The 21,757-nt window shown below is 43.4% G+C and overlaps 1 protein-coding gene across 1 annotated transcript; it reads right to left on the bottom strand.

Annotated features, from left to right (window-relative positions):
• Positions 1-168: 168 nt before the first annotated feature.
• LOC111847822 (interleukin-17 receptor C) lies at positions 169-19,079 on the bottom strand. The gene is made up of 16 exons (XM_023819371.2): positions 18,829-19,079; positions 15,979-16,399; positions 14,147-14,171; positions 13,425-13,550; positions 11,907-12,023; positions 11,680-11,786; positions 11,377-11,482; positions 11,061-11,102; positions 10,606-10,745; positions 10,460-10,519; positions 10,196-10,256; positions 9,770-10,008; positions 9,158-9,208; positions 9,022-9,073; positions 8,528-8,623; positions 169-1,977 (listed from the first exon to the last, which is right to left on the bottom strand). The coding sequence occupies exons 2-16, from the start codon at positions 16,090-16,092 to the stop codon at positions 1,292-1,294; spliced, it is 2,022 nt and encodes a 673-aa protein (XP_023675139.1). The 5' UTR covers positions 16,093-16,399; positions 18,829-19,079; the 3' UTR covers positions 169-1,291.
• Between the last annotated feature and the right edge of the window lie 2,678 nt (positions 19,080-21,757).

Below are 21,757 nucleotides of genomic sequence, written 5' to 3'. Positions count from 1 at the left end.
TCGTGGATGACGATTTCGGCAGCTCGCCGCGTCATTGGTCCACGTAGCGGCTTCCAAATAGGAAAAGTCCAAATGGTTCTTCCAGACGCAAGCTTTAGGTCGTAGTTGCACTTGTTCAGGATGAATGTCCAGCCTTCCGGCCCCAACAAATGACAGGAAATATATGGGTTTTGTTTAAGAAAAAGATGTGTATTTAGTATCAGTGTGTTCTGTAGCCACACACAAACAGAAAGGTTAAATATTACAATGAAGCCCTATTTTTTGAACATTTTTAAAATACAGATGTGGGATCTGGTCATGGGCCAGAATATTTTAAGGATTGTGTGTTACTGATATGGCAAGAAATAGGGCATCATTTTTAGCGTACTGGCACCCGTTACCCCCCCCCCCCCAAAAAAAAACAAAAAAACCACTAACTAGTGTTGCCATGTTTTGCATCAGTGGCACAGCACCAGTTTTAGCAGTGCTATGTCTGAAAGCGGGGCTGATTCTATATATTCCAAAAGTGTGACTTATCTATGGTGTATAGATACATAAGATTTTAATAAAAACGACTCCCACACTGTGTATGTGAAGTTTGCTTGCTTTCCTTGTGTCACCTGGGTATCTTATCAGCTCCCCTATAGTGTGAGTCTGGGCAGCAGATTCCTCCCTCTTCCTTTCACTCCCCAGTTAATCTGCATCTCCCTACTGTTTCCAAAAGTACCTGATCCTGCTCACATTTCAGCCAAACAAAAGAGGCACAAAAGACAAAACAAAGATGATCTGAGCGCTGTACATTCACAGTAACATGAGCAATCAACAAAATCTGTTACAAAATGTAATACTAATTACTTTTTCAAATAACAAAAGATGTCTTGCGGGCAATAAGGATTTCCCAGTATAAGATACTGGCACACGCTGTTACACTTGGTAGACAATTATCTAAATTCAGTTACCAACCCTAAAAGAAAAAACTGCGAGGAGATTCAGTGTTGATGCCAACAAACTGAAAGTCTTTCAGAAAGGCAACACAAATAGCTCATGGACAAACCTTCAACTTATCATCATACCAATATTCTCATTTATAAAAAACAATATCATAATACAGTTTTGGATATAAAAGAAGAAGTCAACCTGCCTGCATTTGGCTATGTACAAACATACAAATATTTAAAAGAGTGGCTGTTTCAGGACGAGGTGTGTCCAACTAGGGGGTAAAAAACGGCCTTTTCCGGCTGGATGTGTCCATGGCACTCAGCTAGCTCTCATCCAGGTGGAGAGCTCTGATAGCGGGGGCAGAGGAGGGCACTTAGGCACTGGGGCCAGGGCGCAGGTGAGCTGTCTCCCACAGCGTTCCTTGTAATGACCTGGTGCCACCCTGGAAGCGCCTGGAAAGCCAGTGCCTATGCAGCCCCCTGGCCTTGTAGAGGCCCAGTGCCCACACCCACAGCCTAGCCTTCAGTCTTCCCAGCCAGGAGCCAGCCCACCCACAGGGCGCCACCAGCTCCATCAGGAAGTCCAAGCGCTGCGAGGGTAGGCTGTACAGGGACAGGCCTTGGAAGAGCTCGGGGAAAGGGTGACCACTTGCTGGGGCCGTAGGGGGCAGAGAGTCGAACTGCACCAGTGCGAAACGCCTGCCGGCCAGACCCTGCAGCTGGTCCGCCAGAATGCAGCTCAGCGCCGCCACAAATACGTCCGGGTACGGGTGGGAGAAGGGCCGCCTGCCTGTGTCCTGCAGCCAGGCCTCAGCGAGCTCCCAGGCCGTCTGCGTCACAATGAGCACAGCCTTGCCGCCCTTCCGCTGCAGATTCTCCAGCTGCGCGTGCAGCCAGGGCACAGCTCCCAGGGTACACAGCTCGCCTCGGCTCCACAGGTCCCCACTCACGCTGAAGCCTGCCGCCGACAGCATGGAGCCCAGCCGGTACACCAGGCCCGGCAAGGCCGGCTCCGTGTCCGGGGGGAACAGCAGCACCACGTGGCCCCGGTCCGCATCTCCTGCGACGGGGGAAGAGAACGTGAGCTGGCACCATGTTCATTCACCTTGCAGACATGCACCTCAATGCGCATCAAGCTCATATGGATATCAGCGTCCGTGTCAGTGCTCACGCTGAGTGGCCCTTCATGAGAGAGAAAGGAGGAGGAGCCAGGGGATTGGCCAAATAAAGGTGTGTTTAAATCCAAGCCCGACAGGAGCCGCTGACAATCAAAGCTCCGTGGTTACCAAGAAGGATAAAAGCAGCCATTACTTGACATGATTATCCTTGACATTTCATTATATTTACTATTGTTATAGCAGCACATATTCAGGTACCATTTTCTACCCCTGACGTACAGAAATGATCATTTATCCTTTGTACTGTAGAATTCTGCAGCAGAACAGGTAAATGAGGCAAAGATTCAAATTGTTATTTTTTTCTTAAACTTTCCTTTCAATGTATGATATATATAAGCCATCTTAGAAGATCCATTATATATACACTATATGGACAAAAATATTGGAACACCTGGCTGTTATCTTTATGGACCTTGCTTTGTGCACTGGGACACAGTCACGCTGGAACAGAAAAGGTCTTTCCCCAAACTGTTCCCACAAAGTTGGAAGCACAGAAATGTCCAAAATGTCTTCGTATGCTGAAGCATTAAGATTTCCCTTCACTGAAATTAAGGGGCCTAGATCAACCCTTGAAAAACACCCCCATACCATTATCCCTCCTCACCAAACTTTACAGTTGGCACAATGGAGTCAAGCAACGTAACATTCTCCTGGCATCTGCCAAACCCAGACTCGTCCATCAGACTGCCAGACAAAGAAGCGTGATTTGTCACTCCATAGAACACGTTTACATTGCTCTAAAGTCCAGGAGTAGTGTGTTTTACAGCACTCCATCTAATGCTTGACATTGTCCTTGGTGATGCGAGGCTTGTATGCAGCTGCTCGGCCATGGAAGCTCATTCCTGAAGCTCATTCCTGAAGCTCCCGGCACACAGTTTCTGTGCTGGAGTTAATGCCAGATAAAGTCTGGAGTTTATGCACTGTGCGCCTCAGGAGTTTCTATTGTTCCTAAAAGCCAGAGGTGGAAATTCCAGGTTCAGAAAGTAAAAATCCAGTCCAAGATTTTGTTTCAACCAACCATTTTAGCTTAAACAGTCACAGACACAGAGAATTCAGATGCTTGGTTGAAGCAAAATCTTGGACTGGATTTTTACTTTCTGGGCCTGAAATTTCCACCTCTGCTAAAAGCTGCCACTTTGCAATAATACCACTTGTAGTTGACTTAGGAATATCTAGCAGGGAAAAAAATTCACAAACTGACTTATTGCAAAGGTGGCATCCTATGACAGCACCATACTTGAATTCACTGAGCTCCATAGGATGACCCATTCTTTACCGAATGTTTGTAAACCTGAAAGCATGGCTAGGTGCTTGATTTTATATATCAGTTACAATGGAGTCAGGGTCGGTGCCTGGCCAACCCTGTTCTATGTCTCTTATCCCCTTTTGGCCAGCAAATGCTCACCTCCTGCTTCACCTATGTCTTCTTGTTCCATGGCCTTGATTGGTTGACGTTTTTGATGGTCCACACCTGCCCCTTGTTAGTCCTCATTAGCTGTGTATTTAAATGCCTGTCTGTGTTCATTTCCCTACTCAGCTGTTGTTCATGTCACTGTGTGTTTGAAGCTCTGCTTGGTTTCCTAGTCCTGCTCCCTGGTTCACCCAGTTGTGTTTCTTTGTGGTTCCTTTAGTTAATTTGTATTTTTCCCTGTTTGTTTGCCCCCTCGTTCTCTCTTTATTTGTGATTTATCCCTTTGTGTCCTGTTTTTCTTTGTGTTTGTCTTGAAACATCTGGACTAATTTGCCTGCCCAGAATAGGATTAAAACTAAAGTTCAAGATGTTTCAAAGGAAGCTGGGTGGTAATGTCTACTAGAAATGAATTCTGCGTTAACAGAGACAGTTACTCATACTCATATTCCAGCCCATAGAGAACTGAGGCTTGATTTGTTCCTCTGTCCTTTTCTTTTTGCAGGAAACACAATGATGAAAGCTGGTGCCCCATTCCATCTGAATGTCTGTTCTTTATCAAGGAGGAGTCATAAACTCTGAGCACATTCCCAAAATATCTTAACTTTATATGCAAGGGACACGGACAAAGCCCCGATCATTTAGTCTGTCAATGTTACCAGCATGGGAAGATGTAAACTGTATTTTAAGAGGAATTCATGTAATTTTCATGCCTGCAGAAATGCTTCTTATTTGAACCATATAATGAACTAGCACAGCATTACATTTCCTTTCTAATGTGGGGGTTCCTTTATGGTTTAATGCGGAATGCCAGATCCGCAGACCTCCTTTCATTACTAATGAGGTTCCATGCATGAATCCTGTGTTACTTGAGGTACAACTGGTCATTTGAGTTTGGGGAAAAATTAGGAATATGTCTTATGGTCTTTTTACCAAAGTGTGTACTAAATATCTGATGGATAGGCATCGTGGTGTTGAGAGGTATAGACAGGGTTTATAAGAGGTTAATGGCGAGAAGTTCTCATTTGGCACTGATACTGCAAAGTACAGCTGCAACAAATAATCAATAACGTTGATAATACTTGGTGATAAAAATAGCTGAGAATGAATGCTGTCATCAATTTGTTGCACTTTTGAATTTTGCTTTTGAAAATACTGCCAAAATACCATATATCACAATATAAAGTTCAATTCATAGCAAGCTTAATATGCTGGAGACAGAAGATATTTGTTTCTATCCCACTTTATCATTTTAAACAGAAATTCTCTACACTGAAGTTTTTATTATGAGTGTGGCTTAAAAATATCCCTTGATGTTTTTTGGATAAAGCATTTGTGCTTTTATTTAAACCCTGTGTTTTGGGTCAACTGATTAGTCAATGATCTGATCACAGGATTAATCGTTTATCAAAAGTATCATATTTTGCAGCCCAACGGCAAAGCTGTTGTCAAGAGTTTTGTTGGTACAGTGGTTTCTACAGTAACATGAAAAAGAAGCTTTTGTTACATACCATCAAAACCACAGCAAATAGCAGCTCACTCAGCATGGAGCCACCTGTGCATACCAATAAAATCAAGCTCCCTTGCAGCTCATCATGGCAAAATGCATGCCAGTCGTGATTTCGATTAGCACGCACTGCTAGCCCAAAGCTACAGGAGACCATCATGCTACTTTCTGGTGAGCAAGCCTACACACCAATCAAACAGTGAAAACCACAGGAAGACCCTGCAGTACAGGGCCAGATATTAGTCAGATAACCTTTAGATAAGTCTGTCCCCTCAGGCAGGAGACACATGGGTGAAAGTGACATTTACAATAGGTGAGGCTAAGTACACAAATGGGATAGTGCATGTATGGCTCAGAACAAAAGATTTCATGTCACATGCCACATTTTCCTGGAATGGCACAGGTGTCATGATTGTGCAAGAATTGTGTAGATTGTGCATGGGTGCAGAGATGATGAGAATGTGATGAACAAGTCTGGTTGGGTTGCATGCACTGGTACAATGTAATGCTGCACCCACCATATGACAAAACATGGATCTCGGTTGGCAACTAGCCAGACTGGCACGCAATCCAGTCCTACATTCCAGAAATGGCCGCCCATCTGCCGCAGCCAGGTGTTATGTGGGTGTCCCCTTGACCTGGTCCGGCTGCTTGGGTCCTCAGCAATGAGGATCCTGTGAGCTGAATCACTCAGGGAATTGCCACATGGCTGTAGTACCGAAACTGATGCTCCCTCATAATGCAGGTAATGTGCCTCATTCGGGACTCCCTGAGCAACTGCTCGTTCAACACAAAGTCAAACCAGCAGTACCCAAGGATTCTCCAAAAAGACACTGTACCAAAGGAGTTAAGTTTTCATCTCAGTTCACTGAATAGCGTCCACTGAATAGCCATACTGCAAAATAGGGAGCACCAGGACTCTAAAGACTTGGACCTTCATCCTCCTACAAAGATATTAGGATCGCCACACACCCTTTTCCAGCGACTGCATGATCCCCCATGCTCCCCCAAAGTCACAGGCAGTTGACATCCCCTTCACAGACAGACACACTGTTGATGGCTGTACCCATGAGGTCACTAAAGGCTTGGAACTTGGTTTTTATCCAGGACACTCACAAGCCCAGACACTCAGACTCCTCGTTCAGTCTCTCGAGAGCCCCAATCAGAGCCTCCATTGACTCTGTGAAGATCATAGCATTGTCGGCAAAATCAAGATCAGTGAATCTTTCTTCACCAACCGATGGCACACAACTACTTGACCCAACGGCCCTACCCAACACCCAGTCCATGAAAGCACTGAACAGAGTAGGAGCAAGAACACACCCCTGATGAACCCCAGAAGCAACTAGGAAGAACACAGAGGTTCTGGCTCAACTCTGCACAGCACTCACAGTACAGGTATACAGGCTGACCATAACGTTCAACAACTTTGAGGGAATCCAACGAAGTCTCAGGATGTCCCACAGGGCAGCATGATCAAATGCTTTATGAAAATCAACAAAGGCTGCAAAGAAACTTTGCCAATATTCACACCCTCAGTGCCAGGATGTGGTCTATGGTAAACTTCTTAGTCGTAAAACCAAATTGTTCCAGTCACTGGTAGGCGAACAAGTGATCACGGAACCTGTTCAGGATGACCCGAGCAAAGACCTTACCTGGCATTGAGAGCAGTGCTAACCCCCTGTAGCTGCTGAAATCCAGGCGATCACCCTTCCCTTTCCAGATAGGGATAAGTCCCATTTTCCAGTCAGTTGGGATGATGCCCATCTCCCAAATGGAAGCAAAGTTCTAGCAGGAGGATCAGCTTTAAACAGCTGCTCAAAGTAGCTCACCCAGCAGGTTACAACTGCAATGTCATCACGTGCCGAGGACAGATTTGGACGTGCATAATGCTTTGATTCCTCTGTAAGCAGGACATGGGTCGCTAGACCATAGATGGTGTGTTACTTGCTCACAGATCCCTCTAACAAATGCCTCCTTATCTGCCCTTAGAGCCCATACAGCCATCTTTCTCAGTTCCCCGTACAGAACAGAGTTGCCATCTAGCCATGCACTGCGACTACTCTCAATAATATCCAGGGTGCCCTGCGAGACAAAACACCTCCTTCTGGGAACACCGGCAACACCAACACAACCCTCTGCAAACTTCAGGGCCTTGTCATGGAAGGTCTCCCACATCAGATTAGAATCGGCAGTCGAACCCAAGTCTGCAAGCTCCTCACACAAACCCTGTGCAAACTCATTACAAACAGCCTGAATCTTGTCAGGTTCTGTCTCATTCTCCTAGTAGTTGCTAGCCTCCTGCTCCTGGTAACCCTCATCTTGTTGTTGTTTAGCCTTAGTTATCCTTTTCAGTTTTAACCCCTCGTGGTCTGGTTTTGTTTTTGTATTTCTAGTGTTTTTCTGTTCTAATGAGCCCCGTTTTGTCAAGTCAGTCGCAAGTGGGTCCTCCACCTTCCTATCTGCCTGCATCATGCCTTGCCCTGGTCCATAACATGCCACTGAAATGCAGAGTTTACGAAGCTTCTCCAACAACAGAGGAAAATGGTCAGATGTTCCATGTGCCGACTCATGGTTCTGCCTCAGATTAGAACCCGAGAGCTGCCGTGCAGTGGGTGACACCTCAGCTCCACTGCAGTTCTGATCCCCAACAGGTCTGCCCCCATTTGCTTTCCGGTGGTTTCAACTCTCCCGGGAACGAGGCTCCCAAGGGCTTTTCCCCCATCCCATCCTCTTCATGTTATGTGCGGCTTTCCTGTGGGGGGCAGCGGCAGTGCTACCCCCGTAGACAGCAAAGAAGTGTCCTGTTGCCTGGTCGGAGCTGGGTGAAGTTTTTATGGTGGCTGGGGTGCTAATTCTACCACCAACCCTCAAATTTTTCCCTGCAAGTTGGAGGGCTGTTTGCAGGGCTGGATGCAGTTATCATACCCAGGATGAACACAATCCCCTTATTCATCCAAATGATCACTGATCATCATCTTTTGGAATGTTAATTAAGATGAATTACTTAGTCAAATATAACCTTCACATGACTTGTGGTCAGAAAGTCCAATAAAATAATAAATATTGTCCATTGAAATTGATGACCATTCATACATTCACATGTTGACTGTTTGTTGGGCTGATTTGAACTGTCTGCCCTCTGGCATACTGTACATTTTTCACAATGGAAAGTAAATTCCAACGGATGTGTTAACTCTACATGCTTGAAGAAGAATGGTGAGTGATATGTAAGATGCAACCGTGAACATAGTCTTAAGCCATGCAAACACAAATCCTTGTAGCATAAAGAGAAAAACAGCATCGGCACATGCATGTAATCTAGCCCAAATCAGTTTTTATTATCTAATGTGCAATCTCTGCAAAATAGTGTAGAAAGTAACCATAGGAACAAAATTAGATGTTTTTCCACAGTGCCTTAAGGTTAATTACTCTGTATATAATAATGCATGATCACTGCACAAGTGTGTGCAGTTGGCACTCAGACAATGGACGTAAATGTACCATACTCACTCACCTTTGAGGCTGCCATGCAACACATGGGCTACAAGGACGATCAGGCAAATTAGCAGTAAGGTAACAAGGACCAGTAGAGTCCAGTTCCTCCTAGGGGCTGGAAGGGTGTAGTGTAAGAGTTAGTTTTTGTGCAGAGTGTATCACACTGAGAGCCATTGATCTATGTGACATACTAAGCTGTGTAGTGTAGTGTGAGCATTGTTTTCTTAGGTCTTTAAGAAAACATCATGTTAACACTGGTATATGAAATGATCTTCACATAGTTTAAAATGCAATTATGTACCTTCATAAGTACTTGCCCTAAGCTTTAGTGCAGTGTTTCCCAATCTGGTCCTCAGGGACCAACAGTCAGTCCATGTTTTTGCTCCCTCTGAGCTCCCTGCCAGACAGTCAACTTTTTGCCCCCCCCCCCCAGCTCAAAATGTGGACTGTCTGTGGGTCCCTGAGGACCAGATTGGGAAACACTGCATTAGAAGATGAGACTTGCAAACCCACCTGCAAAAGGACACTGGATGGCCAACACGCCGCTCATCCTGTATATTTTTGCCTGCGCAGAAAGCCAGGGAGTGGTTAGACTCAGCTTAACGAACCCACAATCCAGAATTTAGACAAACAGGAAAGAGAATCTTACCGCTACGCAGAGCATGGGATGGGGAAGTACATCAATAAATTCTCCTTTTCCCTGCAAAGGTTGACAGATGTCACCAGATGCCAAAATGTTCAGATTAAAGCACATACTGTCATCAATCGACTTACGTCCTATTGAGTGACGTCCACTCCCTCATAATTATGTACGAGGTCCCATAAGAGCCTTAATCAAATTTAGCGAGAGACGTCCGAAGCAGACGTTGTGGACGTTAGCAGACATATTTTACCATGTGAGCGGCATATGGCAATGGACAAAACAAACCGACTGTGCTGCCACTATAGGGGTTTGGTTAAATGTGTGTGATATTGTTATCTTATGTTATACAGTATTTTTGACCTCTCCTGTATAATGATCCACTTTGATTTATGTCCTTACTTCTGCAGGGTAATCCAGATGTAAGACAGATACCAGTAATCATTTTAACTCATTATTTCTTTTCCAAACTTAGTGAGATGAGGAAATAAATAAAGAGAAATTCATAAATGAATCGAAGCCGACGTATTTTTTATAGCCAGAATAGGTCATTGAAAGCAACTGTTCGTAAAAACAATGCCGCTTGGCTGGTGCATTTAAAAGTCTCATTTAAACACATACCAGATACTCTCGGGAACTGACAGACCATTCCAAGTCCTGGTCTTTCCTCAAACGCACCCTGGAGCCCTGCATCTCTTTACAGCCGCGCAGAGCTCCTTCCACTGTCTTTTCACACAACCACAGCTCAGCCTCCACCCTGCAGGGGGAGCTAAGATTCCAAGTGAGCACTGTGTCACCCCCATTGCTCTGAACGGGCTCCACAAACAGCGAGACGTTTTTCCAGGTGTTGTTGAAAAACTCTAGGAGAAAAGTATAATGCCCATGAAACATTTAATATGTCCAGGTCTCTTTCTGATGGTTGTTTAATGACAAACATACACCATGAACACATCAGGTTTTCTGTTACGATTTCATTGCTTTACTCTTGGCCAGATCTGTTTGGTAACTGAACCAGCCGAAAAGTTACTAAGCAGACAAAGCTCTTACCTTTGAGGTCACTGAACGGACAGCTGTTCACACGCAAGGCATCCATTTTCATCCACCATGCCTTATTCCAGAAGGGAGAAGGAACAGTGTGTGTTAAAAAAAAACATATTGTAAAAAAACATAAAACTTGCACCAGTTAGTCTTTTCCACAATATACTGCATGTTCTGACTTGTGGAGTATCAATCTCTGGAAAAGGCCATATAACTTCAGATTACTAAGGTCTAATCATACACACTATAGAAATCATTAGAAGGTTACAGTACCTGAATACAAAGACAGGGAGTAACAGAATGTAACGGAATTGAAAAATTCTCTTTTTGATCCTGCAAACAGAAAACACCAAAGTAAAGATAATCTGCAGAAAATTCTGCCACAGAACAAGGTCTCAGGATTAAAGGACAGAACTGACCCATTTTTGATATATGCAATCTCCTGTTTCTTCGTATTTCAGACACATGGACAGTGAAGCCGAGGTGTCTTTGTCCTCATTGGCCAGGTACACTATGGCCACTTCCTTCGTCCAGTCAATCACAGTGTGCAGCTTTGGAACTGACAGGCAAACCACCCAATCAGCAGGCAGAAAAAAATGCTCAGAAGGAGTGTGAACTTCTTGGGTGAAAAGTAGGATGTTACATGTTTTGGTAAATATGGCATGAGCTACCAGGGTACATAATTATCGCAGCTTTTAGTACTTATTGTCTATAAATCTAATTATTTAATCACAACATTAGCAACATCAAAATGCCATTATGACAATGAATAATTTTTTGGAATAATTAACCCTGCCAGGTTAAATTACAAGCATGCAGATTCACCTTTGATCCTGACAACTGGTGAACAGTAAATGTGAGTGTGGCCACTTACCATCACACTCTTTCACAATTTCCCTGTGGTCTGTGAAGCAGACTGAGAGGGAAAGAGGGGAAGTTCTGTGTTTTTAATTCATCGGGCTCTGTTTTCTTCACATCCCAGAATGGCAGCAATTCCCACAATAACTTAATAACTTAATAGACAGGTATAAGCTCTAGAGCAGCTCTCCTAATACCAGGCACTACAGTTAATTAAGTGTTGAGAATTCTTAGCATAACAGTTCGCAGCCTTCTGTCGGCCAATCAAAATGACATCAGGGGCTTTGCTAATGTTTCCCTGTCACATATTATGAAGAAAGGAGTGATCATACCTTCTTGCTGAGAGGGCAACACGATGCTCTTGTTCACAGCCTGGACGGACACAAACAGATGGCTTCCGAAGGCCAATTTATCAGATACCACCAGGGACAGCCACATCTGGAGCAGAGAGGAACTCAAGAGCTATAAGCTCAAGTGCAAACTAAAGTGCAAATTAGACACTCGGCACTACCAGAAATATAATTTATGTATAAATAACACTCTTGTAGTCTGAAGAGCCACGTAGTGTACACAGAGACTTGGGTACACTTCATAGAATTATGAGCAGTGAGTAGATTAGTAGTAACTGTGTTTACCTCGGGCTCATCGGGGTCCTCCAGTGCAGCAGGGCTCAGAGTGAACTCTATTATCTTGCATACACTGATAGAGCTCGCAGTGGTGTGACACACTACGAAGGACAGAACTATAAAAAAGAAAGAGGCAGCAAACAGTAAGGGTGTGCTTAATACACCCCCACGCGTACCACCCACACAATTATGTGAAGAGTGAGACAGCTGCAGCAGAGGCAGGTTCTGACTCAGACCTGACAGGTGGGGGGGGGAGCTGGGTTGACTGTCATTGCTCCCACTTCCCGTGTCCCTCACGGTGGCGCCGTACTCATCGCTGTGTCCCCCTGATCCCTCTGATTCACCATAGGACCCTGTAGCAGACAATGCACCAATCAAGCATGAGACGATATGGCTGCCTTGAGCATCATTAGCTAAGAGTTTACAATACAAAGGGACCAATAGGGGGCACTAGCATTACCACCAATCACACAAATGACTAGGGTGGTCACAGGTACATACATCTCTGGTCTATGCCTTTTGTCAGCCCCACCCCCACTAATGACATTCCATCAATAAAAATAATCAGGCCACTATAAAGTACATTTCAGCTTGAAATGATTAATGTGATGCAATATAAATGAGAATAAAGACCCCGCATAAGACTCATAGAGTTCTATGAGTGACAGAGCGCACGTAGTTTCACAATCATCACACGCTCATGCACATGGATGTGCCTGGTACAGTGGAGCTTTGAATCACTACCAGAAACGAGAGCTGATAACGAATTGTAAGAAAGTCAAGTTGACAGCAAAGACTATTAGAAGTTAACCAGAGCATTAAATGTATAAAAACCTTGGCATGACAACAGAACATTTCTGACAATCCTATTAAGCCGTAACACCTTGTAAGGTACAAAAAAAACTTTCTTTTTAAAGAGAGCTTGATTGCACTGCACAATGGACAAGGCACTAAATTAGCAACTTGACACCTAGAGAAAGGAGACGTGTGAAGTCTTTAAGTGTGCTTAAGTGACTGATACTGCTTTCAAAACATCGAAGCAGCTAGAAAATGAATGTGCTCCCTTCAGCACAGTCAAAAAGGCCGTCCTCAATGCAGGACAACCTAGAGCTGGACAAGAAGAATGAAGGAAGGGCCTATATGACTACACACACTGTGACATTGTTTGATTATTCGGCGTGACAGCAAGCAGCCATATAAGCAGGTAAATGGCGACAAAACTTGGTCATACAAATACAGAGTAGCACTCACTGAGCTGTTTGAACAATATTGGGGGTTGTACTCATGTTGATATGCACAGAGAACATGTTTCACATTGTCAGAAAAAAAGTTCCAATTTGTACCTTTGAGGGTACAATTACTTATCACTGGGGCTGTACCCTCGAGGGTCTGCCAGTTGTACCATAAGCTGTATGTAAATGTACCTTTTAAGGAACATTTTGTACCATTGGGGGTACATTAATTTGGTTTGTACCTTAGGGCACAAAACTATACCAGGGCTGTACCCTTTTATTCTGACAGTGTAGAGTACTTGTGAATTGTTTAATCGAATAGTCAGTCTGTAGCTGTCAGACATGATGCATGTTTGGTAGGCTGGACAGAAAGGTGGATAGACAGACAGACAGACAGGTAGACAAACAGATGCACAGCAACCCTGGTGGTCGATGAGGAGCATATGAGTGTATCGTGCATACAGGTATGAGCAGAAGAGGCCAGAGGAGGTGAAGCTGAGTGAAGCACAGGGATGGGGGTACCTTTGACAGTAAGGTAGATCTCTACACAGGGTCTGCAGTCCCGGCTGTCATGGCAGCACAACAAAGCTTTCAGCTCCAGTGTCAATATTGCTACAGGGTCAGATCCATATCCAGGCTGCTCCCCATCTACAGAACAGCACAGGATAGACACAGTCTCAGAGCAGATATATGTAACATACAGCAAGGCAGTGTTTCCTAGTGAATCCCTGTATTTCACATCCGTGTACATTCCAAGATTAGAGCACCTGATGTGAATTACTAGTTAATTTATTAGGTGTCAACAAGCAGATTCCAGAAAACATGTCTTTGTATTATCGCACGTACAATCATCTACAGAGCGACTGATGTGATCTCAGTGATGCAGAACAAACATGCTCCTTTTTTAGAGATCATTGATGAGTATCTACTAGGTTTTGTCTAATAGCTGTCCAAATTTTGAAGGTCGTTCATTCACAGAAGCAGCCATATGTGTGTGCAAATCGAAGGTTTTGCATTATCCCTTTACCCATCTGCTTAGACAAAGCTTTTATGTGAAGCGCTGGGCATTGTTTACACGTCCATGTCTTTTAATAGCCTTTTAAAAGTCCCTTCTGATATTTCAAACAGTTCTGTCTGCATGACATGACCAGCTTCTCGTCATGTGACACCACTCTCTGCCCAACTGTGTCTCCAGCAGCGTCCAGCCAAATCACTCTCAAGGCCAAAAGCAAACTTTCACTCACCCTTCACTGTGCACTCACGTATGTCCTGTGAAGAGACAAGTTACAGCCGGTTATGGTCACTGCATTGGGTTGGATACGCTTTAGAGACACAAAACTTACAATAGTGCATTTTTGTGGCACACACACGTGCACAGCCGTATACAAGACCCTGCGCAACACATAAATCCCATCAGTGTGTCTCCTCGCTCTTTACACTTGTACTCAAGTCCTAAGGCAGGGACAATGAATCAGGTGTCACAGCATGATGACTGTACTTATTAACAGCCACTGACATTAGTAACAACAACGTCGCACAATCACGTCATTTTGCTGAAAATTTTAATTTTGGTTTTAATAATAAACGAGCAGTGATAAACAGAGCTAGCTGCTCACTACGCAATGAGGAACACGTCGCTATCACAACAGTCGGATGAGTAAAGGGAGGACAGAATGACCCCATTCTTTCACTTCTTCATTTCTTTCATTCCTATAATAACCCCTTTGTCGGATATTAATCATAAAATAAATGCACAAACAAATAAATGTTGCAGTAAGAAATTTTATGTTGCGATTTTTAGTCTTCTGTTAGTAACAACAGGCCTATGTAATAATGGTTTTATTCCTTGTATTGCATATCACCATAAAAGTCTGCAAAATAATTCAACTATAAAAACAAAGGTATTACACAGGTAATACACAGCAATCTGTTCTGTTCAGTAAACATTTGACTTCCCATTTTTATATTAGTCAGTTATGCAAAACTCTGCTGTGGCCACCTCCCTACCTGTCAGCGATTCTGGTTCATTCCTGCAAGGTATTCTACGAGAATATTCTGTGGGACAAGATCTCTAAAACAACTGGAAAGCTGGTAGATTTTGATATTACACTAAAGAACTAAACCTACAACTTTTGTAAATGTTTATGTATCTGTTTGCACGTTTCTGCGGACGCGCGCACACACACGGGTACGCGCATACTGCTACAGAACAGCGGCCCCCAACTATTTTCCCCCCTGGGCCAAATTCCATCATTAGGAACAAAAAGTCAAGGTCCACTACATCTGAAAATACCTACGCGGGGGTCCCCGTTGATGAAATTCGTATAAAATTCACTGGCCAGAGAGGGGTAAAATCGTATGGTGCAAACTCAATTATGTTTCTGTCCGGATGTGGATTTCACCAGTTGACCACCAAGAGGGACAGGCAAAAAGAAAACGCACATACATGCTCACACACAGCTACACGCAAATGCACACACGCTAACAAAGAAGCACCACAATGCATACACACATGCATGCGCACATTCCTCGCCCCCCCCCGCACGCCTGCATGCAAACCAACATCACATCTCATACAAGTAGGCAAATGAGTCAATGAGTCAGTCTGAAAAACGCACCACCGGAGAGAGAGAGAAACAAAATCAAGCTTTGTTTAGGTTATTTGTGGGTAGGAAACTCTGTACACTCTTCACAGTATTGCTGTTAGCTCAAGCTTCTTTTAGACCGGAGTAAAGAGTCTTTTCCCATCCATCCACCCATCCATCCATCTATCCATGCATCCATCCATGAATGTCAAACATGTTCAATAATCCAGAGCCAGGCCCAAGAAAGGTGCAGGTCCGTGGTACTCAAAGACATATTTACTCAATAAGAACTAAACACTGGACATGGGTGGATGGATGCTTGCAAAAAAAAATTTAATGATTAAATTAAAAAGGAAACATAACAATCGTGAAATTTTTGCAGTCACCACCTAAGCCTAAGGTGAGAAAAATGTGAGATTTATAATCTCGAAGCATTTAAAAGCATATCAACAATGGAATGATGGATAGGGCTTTTAAAACTCAGAACTTACCTGTGAACAGGTAAGATGAGTCTCGTGGTCCAACTCAATCGTTTCCAGGAGGACGGCAGCGGAGCAGAGCAGCACACAGCCAAGTGTGCAGAGGTGGACTGCCAGCCTACTCATGCTGTCAGAGTCGTCCCTGCAGCCAAGACTCAAACAGGTAGGGCTGCCTCGCTCTTTTGCCTAGTCTGTCTGAGGCACCTGATTCCTGGAGGTCTAAGACATTACTTTAAACAAGCATGGTGCATGTATACCATAACATGAGCCGTCCTGTTGTCTTGGAAGTCTTCCACTGAACAAGACCGGCTCCTACTACCTTCTAGTATAAAGGGAGATGTTATCCACTGAAGTGTGATAACACCCGCAAAAATTTGACTTGGCTTCAACGTCCTGAAACATGACACCAAATATCCAGGATTCTGGTTGTTGCCTGAAAGGGAGAGGGTGAGAGAGAGAGAGAGGGTGAGAGAGAGAGAGAGGGTGAGAGAGAGAGAGAGACAGAGACAGAGACAGAGAGTGAGTGAGTAATCAAACAACTAATGGACAGACATTAACCACCAAAATCATTCATTGACAAAATGTAAGGAGGATTACATAACAGAAGCTACATATACTTACCGTGTAAGTTTCTGTGTAAAGACACCCACAGAATAAGCACTAAACATAGTATAAATGTAGCCACAAGAACACGTTTCAGGTGGTGTCATTTTTAAGTTAATGTCATATACACTCACCTAAAGGATTATTAGGAACACCTGTTCAATTTCTCATTAATGCAATTATCTAATCAACCAATCACATGGCAGTTGCTTCAATGCATTTAGGGGTGTGGTCCTGGTCAAGACAATCTCCTGAACTCCAAACTGAACGTCAGAATGGGAAAGAAAGGTGATTTAAGCAATTTTGAGCGTGGCATGGTTGTTGGTGCCAGACGGGCCGGTCTGAGTATTTCACAATCTGCTCAGTTACTGGGATTTTCACGCACAACCATTTCTAGGGTTTACAAAGAATGGTGTGCAAAGGGAAAAACATCCAGTATGCGGCAGTCCTGTGGGCGAAAATGCCTTGTTGATGCTAGAGGTCAGAGGAGAATGGGCCGACTGATTCAAGCTGATAGAAGAGCAACTTTGACTGAAATAACCACTCGTTACAACCGAGGTATGCAGCAAAGCATTTGTGAAGCCACAACAAGCACAACCTTGAGGCGGATGGGCTACAACAGCAGAAGACCCCACCGGGTACCACTCATCTCCACTACAAATAGGAAAAAGAGCCTACAATTTGCACGAGCTCACCAAAATTGGACAGTTGAAGACTGGAAAAATGTTGCCTGGTCTGATGAGTCTCGATTTCTGTTGAGACATTCAAATGGTAGAGTCAGAATTTGGCGTAAACAGAATGAGAACATGGATCCATCATGCCTTGTTACCACTGTGCAGGCTGGTGGTGGTGGTGTAATGGTGTGGGGGATGTTTTCTTGGCACACTTTAGGCCCCTTAGTGCCAATTGGGCATCGTTTAAATGCCACGGCCTACCTGAGCATTGTTTCTGACCATGTCCATCCCTTTATGACCACCATGTACCCATCCTCTGATGGCTACTTCCAGCAGGATAATGCACCATGTCACAAAGCTCGAATCATTTCAAATTGGTTTCTTGAACATGACAATGAGTTCACTGTACTAAAATGGCCCCCACAGTCACCAGATCTCAACCCAATAGAGCATCTTTGGGATGTGGTGGAACGGGAGCTTCGTGCCCTGGATGTGCATCCCACAAATCTCCATCAGCTGCAAGATGCTATCCTATCAATATGGGCCAACATTTCTAAAGAATGCTTTCAGCACCTTGTTGAATCAATGCCACGTAGAATTAAGGCAGTTCTGAAGGTGAAAGGGGGACAAACACCGTATTAGTATGGTGTTCCTAATAATCCTTTAGGTGAGTGTAAACATGCTCTGTTTAACAAGGACATAGCTAAGGTTAATATAACGATGATTAATAGAAAAAAGATATTCGACCAATTTCTTTCAAATACACTGTAAATTAATATTTTAATTATTCTAATCTAATTAGAATAAAAACTCTGATTTTATTTACAGATTTTTTCAGGTGGAATACTATGTTTCACCTTACTGTACGTTTTATCACTAACTCGGAGAAATTAGAAAGAATAAACTGTAGTAGGCCTATAGCCTAACATGACATTTTAATCTGGTGAGAAAATGGCATCGGTGAAATAGGTGATAGTCACGTAAATGTAATTAAACAACTAAAATTCAACAAACTTAAACGGTGTGCCACTGATCTGCGTTAATTCAGTGCGCACTAAATTTCTCGTCGCCCCCCGCCCTCCAATATACTCAGTACATTTTGTCGGTGACCCACCGCACCCCCCCCCCCCCCATCCCCCTTGAAATATCTTTATTAGTTGACCTCTATGTATTACGCATTGGAAACTAATATTTATACGAGTTATGGGTAAGTTATGTACCAGTTATGGCACGAAACAACCTGTCCCCATATCACTCTCTCTGTCTCTCTCTCTCTCTCACAAACACACACACACACACACACACACACACACTTGAAGACCGTCTTAGAGTTATCAGTTACCATGTTGGCGGACCTTATATTTTGGATTCTCCAGAAGACGGAGAAAGTCACAGTGACCGACTCCCAATGACATAGATGTGAGACATCATATACCCCGGTCTACGTTTTAAAACACTACATAACGTCAAATGTTAATAAGCTAAATTAATAAGACGTGAATTCCTGTCCGCAAGTAGACAGCGTGCTGTATTTAAACGATAATTAAGCAGTAACCGGTCAGATTCTAATTCAATTTTTACTTACCGATTTATGGACAAAAGACCTTCAGACCTTCTATTTAGCTGAACAACAGCCGAACAATCTCTCAATGGAGAAAAATAACCGAATCAAAATATCTACAGCAGATTGTAAGTCAATTAAATATAAGCTGTTCAAAGACATTATGTACGAAGAAAGGATGAGGGTCTAGGCATGTCTAGGCAAGGGTGTCCCGATTCTCGCCGCCCGTACTCGCTGCTGCTCAGTTCGCAGGAAAGCAGCGCGGCGAAGGTTGTTAAGAGCGGTCTAGCGTAGCACTGTGCGTAGTCGGGCGAAGATATTACTTCCTCCTGCGCAATTCCGTGACAACATCCTAATTCCAATTAATAATACTTCTTCAAAATTAAAGAGATTATTTTATTTTCCATGTAATATTTATATTCTGTTACAAATCTCTATAAAATTGGTTATAAAACACGGTCATTTAGACGCGTTTTAATTCTAAGCAGCATAAAAGTGTTTTAATACTGCATATTTCTATTTTTCAACGGCTTGCTGGGTCAGCATAGAAAAATGGCAATGACAAGAGTGCCGTAATGGGGGGGGGGGGGGGGGCAGTTAGGACGAGTGACAGGGGCCCTAAAAAATTGGTAACATAATATGGGTTGGGGGCCCAATGATATGTTTTCATCAGGCCCAAAATTTCTAATGACACCCCTGTAAAAAGCAACAACCTAGTCAAAGTCACTTAGGGGCCCATCCCCACCATAGTGTAGTAACTGTTTGCGGCCTACAGGGGGTTCCCACACAATTGCATGGCTTGAGTGGTGGTAAACATGCCCACTGCCCAGAGCGGATGCCAGTCCACTGCAGACCAGAAACACGCCTATACCATAGGCGAAGTACACCTACTTCTTCATGGACTGGAGGGAAATAACAGAGGACACCGTCGAGAACCATTTTCAAACTTAAATCCATCGGGTTCCACATTGGATAAAAGAGTAAAGTAAGATATTTTCTAAATGATAAAAATAGTTTTGTTGCTGCAGAGTTTGTAGAATGAATAATCAATTAATGTGAAATTGCTAAAATCACTTTCAGCTATAGAGGCAAAAATGACCAAGTGAAACGGACTGTGCATCAGTATTATTCTCCCTCTAGGTAACGGCATACACGTAGCTTATTTTGTTTCTTCATCATAATCCCCAAGAGGGTTAGAGCAATTTCACACAGCTTCTCTCTACTTGTGTGAGTTTCCTGTTATGGTGCAAAGACCTACTGGTTGGGTGAACTACTGTCTCAGAAACATCCATGTGTGACTATGTGGTGGTTCCATGGGATGGACTAGCGATCTGCCTGTAAACATACCCTCTGCTGAGGGAACATCCCTGATTTTTTTGTTATCCATACAGGTGAGAACAAGCTTGGGGGTCACAGTTAGGGGGCAGCACAGAGAGCTCAGGGTTAAGGGCCCTGCTCAAAGGTACATAGACATGTGACTGTTCTGCTGAGGCCAGCCTCGAACCAGCGACATTCTGATCACAAGCGCAGAGGCTTAGCCCATGTGGTGAGCCACACACCATTATGTTACCATTATATTACATTATGTAATTACACTAAACATCTTTAGTGTTTCCTCCACCTTAGTTTTAAAAAATAATATTAAGAGGATTAATCTCCATTATATGAAAAATTACCTGTCTGGTAAAAAAATAAACACCTGAACAAGCAAACCACTAAAAGCGCATGTTTGGCCAGGGTCCCTGTGATGTAACTGTGATGTAACGTAGTCTTTAAGGCAGGTAATCAAACACATTCATTCACATACCAAGAACAGCGTATTAACTCTCGAGTTCAGCCCAACTGCATGTCTTTGGGGTGTGGAAGGAAAGCAAAGTACCCAGAGACAGACAGCCCACCATAAAAATATTTGCAGATACACGCATGTGCAGTTTGACTGACATTCATCGCACAGCAATTTGATAAGCTTAGTCACAGAAACAGCATAGTACATAAAGGTCTTCACCACCCCCCCCCCCCCAACAAAAAGAGAGTGCTGTGAAAACAAAAACAAGGCTCTTGATAAGCTGCGCTGACTTCCCGTTGGCAGACCTCCAAACATGATCCAGAACTACCAGTCAAACTGATCCGCACCTTCTATAGTAACTGTTCTGCCAAAGGCATGATGGCTCATAAATCAGTTATGAAAATGTATAATAAAAAAACAAGTTGTCCATTGAAACAAAATACTCCAAGTAACATAACTTGTCTTCCTGTAATCATTTGTGTGGTTGCCAATTCTTGTTTTTGTTACTGGCCACTTATTGGAAGCTCAGCCTAGAAGCCAGTGTAACTCAGCCAACCTCTTACTTCCTGTATCTGACTCACTTATATGTTGCTTTGGACAAGAGTCTGACAAACAGAAATATAGACAGTGAGATTGCAACACTAGTGAGTGCCAATCACCAGACAAATTTGCATGGCAAATATACCTTCACTCTACAACGTCTGTCATTAGCTGCTCTACAGGATTTGTAAGAGCCTGTCCTTTCTTCCAAAAATGGCACTGTCTGGATGAGTGCATCAGATATGCAAGAAAAACAGCACAATTTTGTTTATTCATTTGTTTCTTAAGCTTATTTTACTGAAGGTTACTAAAGGCTTCTGTGGTCAAAAACCATGTCACTAGAAACAAAAAAAAAAAAAATGATGAACTCTGAACTGTTTGTATACAGTACAGATAGCATTTAAAGACTGACAGATAACCAAGCAGGTGTGGATCTAACCTGTGGTCTTAATGAACCCCAGTCAGACATGAAAGTGCCACAACTGCACTTAACATGTTGGAAAGACATTGAAGTGAAGACTTTCTGAATTTTACCATGGTGACATCTTAGCTTCTTTGATTGTCGCTACAGCCATCCATATTACAAAAATTAATTTCTCACTCAGTTTACCTCGGTCTGAGCCAATA

Source organism: Paramormyrops kingsleyae, chromosome 6 (assembly GCF_048594095.1).
Source record: "Paramormyrops kingsleyae isolate MSU_618 chromosome 6, PKINGS_0.4, whole genome shotgun sequence".
Classification (NCBI taxonomy): Eukaryota; Metazoa; Chordata; class Actinopteri; order Osteoglossiformes; family Mormyridae; genus Paramormyrops; species Paramormyrops kingsleyae.
This window is presented reverse-complemented; position numbering and strand designations above follow the sequence as displayed.

Coding starts and splice junctions, on each gene's coding strand:
- LOC111847822 (XM_023819371.2), bottom strand. CDS start 16,092: ATGAGTAGGCTGGCAGTCCACCTCTGCACACTTGGCTGTGTGCTGCTC. Junction 10,009..10,195: donor TCCGTTCAGTGACCTCAAAG/GTAAGAGCTTTG, acceptor CTTTTCTCCTAG/AGTTTTTCAACAACACCTGG. Junction 8,624..9,021: donor CATCCAGTGTCCTTTTGCAG/GTGGGTTTGCAA, acceptor ACACCCTTCCAG/CCCCTAGGAGGAACTGGACT.